The sequence below is a fragment of the Synchiropus splendidus genome, chromosome 13 (assembly GCF_027744825.2).
Source record: "Synchiropus splendidus isolate RoL2022-P1 chromosome 13, RoL_Sspl_1.0, whole genome shotgun sequence".
Lineage (NCBI taxonomy): Eukaryota > Metazoa > Chordata > Actinopteri > Syngnathiformes > Callionymidae > Synchiropus > Synchiropus splendidus.
In genome coordinates, this window is record NC_071346.1 from 8,963,985 (window position 1) to 8,972,868 (window position 8,884).

General features: G+C 43.7%; 1 protein-coding gene across 2 annotated transcripts in view; it reads left to right on the forward strand.

The window, feature by feature from the left end:
- LOC128769210 (SPRY domain-containing SOCS box protein 4-like) overlaps positions 1-7,401 on the forward strand; it is a 46,398-nt gene extending 38,997 nt beyond the window's left edge. For both annotated transcript variants that reach the window (XM_053882665.1, XM_053882666.1), the window contains exon 3: positions 5,595-7,401. In XM_053882665.1, the coding sequence (XP_053738640.1) occupies positions 5,595-5,722 (128 nt within the window). In that variant the 3' untranslated portion in view covers positions 5,723-7,401. The remainder of the gene's footprint in view (positions 1-5,594) is intronic.
- Positions 7,402-8,884: the final 1,483 nt, after the last annotated feature.

The window sequence follows — 8,884 nt, forward strand, 5'->3', positions numbered from 1 at the left end:
GGATTAATGTGCTAATTCAGCTTCTCAATTTGTGGCTCCCGAATGAGCTCGACAGCTGCACCTGCAGTTTAAACCCAAACTGGAAGGTTAAAATTGACCTTGTCAGCAGATGTTGTCTCCTGAAGGAGGTGATGCTGCATAAATGTTTGTGTTGTGGACAGCAAAACGTTAAGAGAGCAATGTTGGACGAGGAAAATGATTGTATTTTATTGTTATTTAGTAGTTGTTTTTGTTATTATTGTTAGTTTGTTGTACTGCTTTTCTATTTTACTTCCCTTAAACATTTACTGTACATTAACTTTATATTTAATTTACATTACTTGTCTCATATTGATGATTGATCACTTAAAAAAACATGTTTAAACACACTCTTCATAGTCATCAATTAACCTGTTTTTTGGGAGGAAACTGGAGTGCATGGAGGAAACCTATTCTGAATTCCTATAGAAAGGTTCCCTCCAGCTGGACTGGAACCTGTGACCCTTCCGCTGTGAGGGTGCTGCGCTCACCTTTACTCAGCAAAAGCTTTAATGCGTTTTGCCGTCTCTCTGCTCTTTGATCACCTTGTAGCGGCACATGATTCTGATCTCACGTCTCAACAGCCGCCTCTGACACTTGCCTTTCCTTATTATTATTTCGAGGGACTTGTTGTCAAAAGCAGCGCGGCGTTCCTCGAACAACCTTCTGTTTGAAACGTTCCCAAGTGAAACAGGAAAAGCAGCCAAGACAAGATGTCTGCAGGGTGTTGCTTTGGAACAAACATGTCAGCACAAAATAAAAATATTCAACTGTGTGTGTATTGAGTCACGATTCCCAAAACTAATGTCGGCTCCAAAAGAATACAAGTCAAGTGGATTCCTTTCTTAGTTGGTAAGAAGGGGCCACTTCAGTTAGCAGAGATCAACAGCATGTCTTTTCCTTTCTTCCATTTATTCATTCAATGAACTTGTTTTTTACGAGTGAAACACAAATTCTTATGCATATTTAGCTTGTTAATATTTATCGTTCTCCTGGTTCTCCTCTCCACGCTCCTGGGTCGATCACTGGGCTTTAGATTGAAGGAAAGGGAGATTAGCATATGTCCAATTTCTGGTCACGATATTGAGCTGCGGACAGTTTTACCCTTGACCTGGATGTGGGTTCGCTCTGGAGCCGTCACCGGGGTCGCACTGTACTCGCGTCGTTGTCGTGTCGAATCCTGGTAATTGCAATTTCGTATGATATTGACTTTAATTAAAGGATTAAGGGATTACACGCCCGGCTCTGAGGTTTGGAACTCACGGTGAAGCCCTTTCGAAGGCGGCTGGATATTGATAAAACTGTTCTTTGTGAGGAATCGCAACACGAACGCTGTCATGTAGTTCGATGGAAAGGAAAGAGCTGATGTCAGCACTCAGAAATAAGTAAGGGGGCGCTGGCGAGAAAAAAGGGGACAGAAGGTGTCGGCTTTTTTTCCTGACAGAAGTCAGTTGGTGTTACTGGTGACAGAGGAAAAGATTAGTAGGACGCAGCCATTATTCTCACTTTTTTTTCTTACAGTTTCTTTTTCTTACCAAGTATTGAATTTGGAAAAGAAAATGACAATGAGGAAAGAAGTGCAAAAATACAGAGAAAATATGAACTAGCTTGACTGTCTTATAAACAGAAGGTGAATGGAAAAGGATTGTGCATTAAACAAAGTTTCAATTTTGTGTTTTAGGGTCAAATTACGGTTAAATTCCACTTTCATAGGATAATATACTAAGTGGAACTTTAAAGTCATATATTTACCATAAATATTTTGTACTTTTTGCCCCTCTTAGAGTTTAATGTTGTCTTTATAATTCCAGAATGTCATTATAATAATAGGCAGAGCACGCATACTACATAATTTATGAGTGTAATGAGCTCAAACAGACTGTAGAGGGTGGTAGCGCTATGGTGCTCCTTCAAGACACACATAAGGGGTGTGAAGAAGAAAGGAATGGAAAAAGACAGCCTTCAAAACAGTGGTTCATCCACAGGAGTCACTTAAAAGTTGATCTATTATAGAGATTCAAATCTAAATAGCGTTGAATAATGCAACTCTGAGTGGTGGTGACAATTCTATTTTATTTTTATAGATCCAGTTTCGCCTTAAATTCAATACTTATTTGAAACCTATTTTCTAAACGTCACACAGTGTTAATGTTCTGGAGTCATCTATCGGCCGCAGCCTTCACACGTCCCCCTGTTTCCCCCCCCTCCCTCCCGGGTCGATTTTCACATCTGTCATAAAAGTGTTGCTGTGTTTGCACGCCTGCACACTAGAATGACCCCCAGACCGTAAATCCTGACCGGCGCATCTCATCACATCCATCCTGTCAGTTCGCTCACCTCCTCTCTGAACAGTGAGGCCTCATTTGCGACGTCAACCTTCAGCTGCAGGAGCAGCAAAGTCAGCTTCATTACGGATGTCGGCAGCTTTTGACCCTCCGTTTGCAACCAATTACAACATGATGGACTGAAGAAGCGCGTCTCACGCGTTCTACTTCTCTCTCTAGTAGGGATGGGCGATAACTTATCGTACACAATATACCGCCAAACACAATCTCCACGATAAATTCAATAAACACATGGCTCACTGGCTGCATTGGACTTGACAGCCGACAAGGGCGTGTGACAGTTGTGGAGACTGTACGATTGTAGTTTTAAACTTATTTTCAATACAGGGAACCTTTGATCATGACACCGGTCGACTCTGAGTCTCTGGATCTGTGTTTATTTTATTAGATGGAGTGGTCCTCATAGGTTCTCTGGTGCGGTCGTCTGCCTCATATCAACACATGCAGGTCTCCTGCTGCGCTGGCGCCTCGGCGAAAAACCGTGGTGAAAATAGTTGGATACTGGACGGACCTCTGCTCCGGTATTGGTGGCGGTGTCCTCTTCCGCGTCCCCATTAGGGTTCACTGATCAGGGTTCACACCAGACAAAGGACTGACAGTTTGTTTAATGATTTGGAGAATAGAATATGAGTAGATGATTATTTATTCACATTATTTCCAGTATTTCTTCAGTAACATCTAGTAAATATGTCCAGACTGGTCCATAGTTAAAGTCAACTGTTAAGAGGCATGAGACGCAGCAGACAGACGGTTCAATTTAGCCCCTAAATAAAACTGGCACAGCAGTCTGTCAGACACCAGCGGCTTCTACCAGAGACGTGAAACATTGAATTTCTCGTCTCTACGCTTGGTTAACTATTATATTAAAACATAAACAAATAATGATGTTGGAGACAAACTCCAGCATTGAGTTTCATCATAAAACAGTTTCAAGAGACTGTAGTGTGTTCAACACATGGACTAGAATGAAAATGTATTTATCTGCCGAAAATTACAACATTTATCATGATAACTTTTTTGTCCATATCACTCATCCCTACTGTCTAGTGATGGCGCTGTCATTGTTTATACAATCACGCTTGTTGTCAACTTAGAACATTTGGGGGGGGGGGGTCCTCAGACAAATACAAAGGAATAAAGACAGTTTTTGTTAATGGAGTTTGCTTGACTCCCCCTCACAGCAGCGCCGCTATAAACACGGGAGCCTTTGTAAATGTAATGAAGTGTCCATTCCGTGTGTTTGAGCTCCTGTGTGGGTTGATAATTGAACAAGCCTTAAGATGTTCCAAACAAACTCTGGAGATGCAGCTACATACGGTGCGGCTTCACTCACCCAAGGTTCATACTTTTGCTTGGCTATATTGGGCGCTAGTGTTGCACTTTATTATTATTTACATATGAGGCTTGGTGCTTGTTCGGGACACGGTCGCTGGTTCAATAAAACGTGTTCGCACCCGGGGTCAAGGCTTCTGCCGTCGCTTTCCACGGCGACCGCAGATTGACTTTTCACATCCAGACTGCTGCAGTCGCACTTGACCTCCGTGTCAACAGAGGTTTTCCATCACACCGGGCAAACGTAACAGAATACACAGGCTGATCCACACGGGGCAGATTTCCATCCATTTTCTGGTCTGCTAGCATCCCTGTTTATTCCTGTCAGCTCTATATTTAGACTGATCATGAGAGTCTGGGCTTGTTGGCCGGCGTCACGCAGCAACGACGCTCGTATTTTGCCGAGTGAGAGGTCAGCGACTGCACTGCTTTCATTGGTGTGTTAACTGGTAACTGCAGAAGCCTTGAGAGAACCAGACTCGTGGTTAAAGAAGGAGCTTGTGATGCTAATGTCTAAAATGTCCTGAATTACTCCAGACCAAAGTCTTCTCCTTTTTTCCCCTCACTCTTCTTCTTTCTATTCTTCCTGCTCTTACTCTTAATATTCTACTTCCTTATTCTTTTCTTTCTTGTCTTCACCATCTCCTCCTTCTTCCTACTTCACTCGTGCTCTTCTTCTCCTTGCTCGTACAGATTCTTATGATTCTTCTCATCTTCATTGTCCTCTTGCTAATGTTATTATATCTAGTTGTCTTTCTCTCCTTCCTCCTCGCTCCTTCTCCTGGCTTACTTACTCTCTCATCTCATTCTTCTTCTCTTACCTCTCCTTCCTCATCTGTGTAGTCTTCTCCCTCTTCTTCATCTACTCTACCTTGCATTCTTCTCCATCTTGTCATCCTGCGTCCTACCTTCACTCATGTTCTTCTTATATCCCCATTTCTCTTACTCCTCTCCCTCTCCTTCTTGTTATTGTTATGTCTAGTTGTGTCTCTTCCTCCTCCTTGTCTTCTCTTTCTCACTCATCGTCTCGTTCTTCTTCTCTTGTCTTCTTCTTCTTGCTCTTCTTTACTCCTCTTTGTTGCCATCTTACTCATCTTTTCTTTATTCACCTTACTCTTTCTTGTCCTCATCTTCCTCTACTCTTCTCCTTCTACCAGCCACCGTAGGACCCTTCATTTGCAACCCTTGGTGTTGCTACACAAATGTAGTACCTGGAGATGAAAGCAGGATGCAGCTTCAGAATTGACCCTCTTCATGTTTGTTTGAGCCTCAGTAGTGATGATAGCTCACGAGTGACTGCTCACCCAGTGTCCCAGCAAGGACACACACACACACACACACACATGTGTAGTGTGTACACACACACACCTTGAAGCCTCCAGTGTAACCTTGAGCACACACTCTGGAGCCGAAGCCATAGAGGACGTCCTGGCGCTCGGCTGCTGGGCAGGTTTTCCCAGAGCTGTTCCCGCTCTAATTTCCGCCTGTTTACGCCTCAACACGACGCAGTCGCTTGCCGTTCCCTTCAGTTTTCCGAGTGAGAATCTGTAAACTCGGCTCATTACAACGTAATGAACACCACTCGGGTGGAGGTGTTTGTGAGGGGGTCCATTAGTGGACTGAATCCCTCCGCTCTTTTGGAAAAGAGGATTCGGAAGCTCAGCGACAGAAGAGAAGAGGTTAAGCTGCAGAGCGTCTCAGACCAAGATAACAGTTCGATTTTACCAGGCGGGAAACACTTGCTGTCGGCTGTAGGATGCAATGCTTTGAGTCAAACTGAAGGTTTGACCAGCTCAGCAGGTCATTTTGGCTGGACTGGCTAAGTTATTTGAAGGTTCTCAGCATCACTTCTCACAGTCCAGAGTGAAATATCGACGTATTCCTCTTGTCTTTTCTCAGCTGAACCTCTTCCTCTGATGGACCTGTGTCGGCGCGCTGCCCGCCTGGCGTTGGGTCGTGAGAGACTTCAAGAGATCGAGACGCTGCCCCTCCCTCAGTCGCTCAAAAATTACCTCCAGTACCAGTGACTGTCACCAGCGGATCCCACTGGGATTTCAAGGACGCAAACCAAGAGGAAGGCTGGACTGGATTGAAGGACGGAGGAGAGGGGGAATCACCGGGGGGCGGACGAGGTTGGACGGTCAGAATGGTCACTTTCCTCTGGACAGGAGGGGATAGGACAGCACCAGCTTTTGGAAGATTATATGCATTTTGTTTTCTTTATGATTAAGTTATTGACAATGTCCCATCAGGGGGTCACTGTTCTGGAAAGAAACCTCACCCTCTGATGCAGTCAGATAGCGGAATATATGGCGCCACCTAGCGGTCATGAGGAGAACTGCGCCGTTAAAGCACACTAACCTTGTACCCCCAGCTCCCCGCGGAGGCCTTTATGACGCACGGTCGCTCACCATATCTTCGCTCAGTGTTGACGACTGGATTTTTAGCACAAATGCTTTGACCTTAACAGACACATTCCACGTACAAGCCCCTGTTAGGCATGCGACCGCGGCCATCTTGCTTTTGGAGCTGAAACATGCACAAGCTAGCATCAGTCATCTTCTGTCGTAGACCATACATTGCATTATAGCATGAAGAAATAGTGCTAAAGCGTCAAGCTAACCTTGTATTTAAATTAGCTTGAATTAGCATTCAAGCTAATAGAGACAATTTATGACTGAAGTTAATCACGGCAGCCTGTTTAGCTAGCACGACTACAATATTGCTTTTTACCGACTTCAGGGGAATTTTAACTTTAATCTCATTGTGGAGCCCTTTTTCTTCCTAAACATTCCAACGTCCATTGAATGCACCACGAGCACGGTAATTCAAGTATATTCCCTGTTTTACGTCTTGAAGGCTGCAAGCTAGCAGCGAATCCTTCCGCATGCCTGACAGGGGCTTCCCAACCGCCAACTATGAAATCATAACTTAAAAGACGCTACAGGACGCCTTTGAAACACATGATGTTGATAAACAAGCGCCCATTTTTCTGAGTGGAAGTCTAGTTTTATCTTCTTAAGTCGCAACTCATTTGAGTTGAGCTTCAAATGCGCCCTGAATGTGTCCGCCAACCGCGGCTTAAATGATGAGGAAGAGGGGGCGCTATCGATGTAGCCCCCTCGCTATAGCTTGCTAGCTTCCCTGGCCATTCCTCGACCAAACTTGTCTTAATGACTTTGACTAAGTGAAGAGCGGCCCTGGCCCCTGGGGGCCCAGCACGAAAGCTGGTGGTGGAGATTTGAATGGTTGAACTGCTGCTTCAGCAGGTGACGAAGAATAGGACGAAGACGGCCACACACACACACACACACACACACACACACACACACCGATCCATGCACACACTGTAGACCTATGTTTCCTACAAAGGCTTGAGTCACTTTTCTACTTCTGAGTTTGATCTTATATTATTATAATTATTATTATTGTGAGTGTGGACTCCGTTGATGACGATGTTTATTTATCGGTTCTGTTTTTTTTTTTTTTTTAACTGATCAGTGATGGTTACATTCAGGTCATTTGAATACCAAGAGGGAGAGAGAGAGATTTAAACTTGTTACTGCAATGCTGCTTTTATTGTTGTCGTTATTGTTGTTAGTACGCGTGGTGGTCTCACGTCCTGCTTCCGTCAGGAACGTCGAACAGGTAGATGAATGTATGGAGAGATGGATGAGCTGTCAGCAGATATGAAATGTGAATAAAAGCCAAGTGAATTTCAACTTTGTGTTTCCCTTCAATGCCTGACGGGTTCCATAAAATGGACGCGTTTCACTTGAGGATTTAGGGTCATGTCAAAGTCTTAAATGTCGGAGCTGCGAAGGCGAATGAAGCGCCTGTGGATTACAGTAGTGAAATACTGAAAAATTCTGGTCCTATTGGTGCCTTCAGGTGTAATGGGAATGTCAGAGTTACGACCAGTTGACGAAGAAACGTTCAACAATAGAGTCCAAAATAATACAAACAGGAAGTAGAGAGACGCTGAAAGAAACAAACACTTCATCCAGCGGGATTTGAGTTGAAAACAGTCGATGGCAGTGGCTCTACTCTGAAGCTCTCCTGGACGACTGGACTCCTCTCAGACTGCTGTTTGCTCAAGAGCTGCATGGCTCTCTCTGCTGCGCCTGCTCTCCATGAACAACAATGAGGGAGGATCTCATTTCCACCCAGGACACGCCGTCATGGAGGAACAGGCCTGGTGAAGCCGTTGGTACTGGGCTCATGTTTCTACTGCAGCGTGTGAGTTCGGATCCATTCATGCCTGCTTGGAGCTCAAATAAAAGTTTAATAATCTGACAAAGAACTTGCTGAAACATCTTGAGGAACATGATTAGCCACCCAGGATCAGTCACAGAAAGTGTTGCTACTCTTTGATCTGCTATTCATGTCTGAAGATCACGACTTGCAGAGATCCTCCTTTGATGTTGTGCTAAGAGGAAACAGTGAAGCTGAAACCACTTAAGAGTCCAGTCAAAAGTGTCGGTTAACAAGTCCATCAGTTACTGTCGGGGACCATCTGGGCTTCACTGTATTGGCTTGACTTTCCTCACATCTGCTCAGCTGTCAGGACGCATCTCCAACCTGACTAAATATTGATAGGAATATTATGAAGCGAGAACCAAGCGAGTGAGAGAAGACAAGGCTGGAGGCTCACACAAGCGTCTCTGCTTTGAAACCAAGTTTGTGTCAAATTACATTTCAATTCAGATTTGGTTTTAGTTTTTTTTCCCCAGTATAAATCAGCAATTCTAATAAATAAGAAGATATCCATTTCCTGTTATTTTTAGTTAACGACATAATAACATGACATGGTGACACTTTAACACCAGATAAATAATCTGAATTATTTATTTTTATTATTATCATTTAACGAAAACCTTCCTGTCTTTATAGCTGTGTGGGAAACAAGGAACTTCTATCATGACAAAGAAGAAGTAAACTGTGCTGTATCCATGAAAGCGCTTTTAAAATATCCGTGCATTATATTGTGTACTAAAGGAACACAAACATCATTAATAATCAAAAGCATGATTAAATGGCAGAAAGTCAAACCATTTAAAAATAGATTTTAGTCAACCGAAGCTGTTCAAACCTCAACTAAGGACTAAAAATGAGTTCAGAATGACGGTGGTTTTGGTTTAGAAGTGTATAGCGCTCTCTAGTGGACAAATCCTTCAAATGCGCTTCCT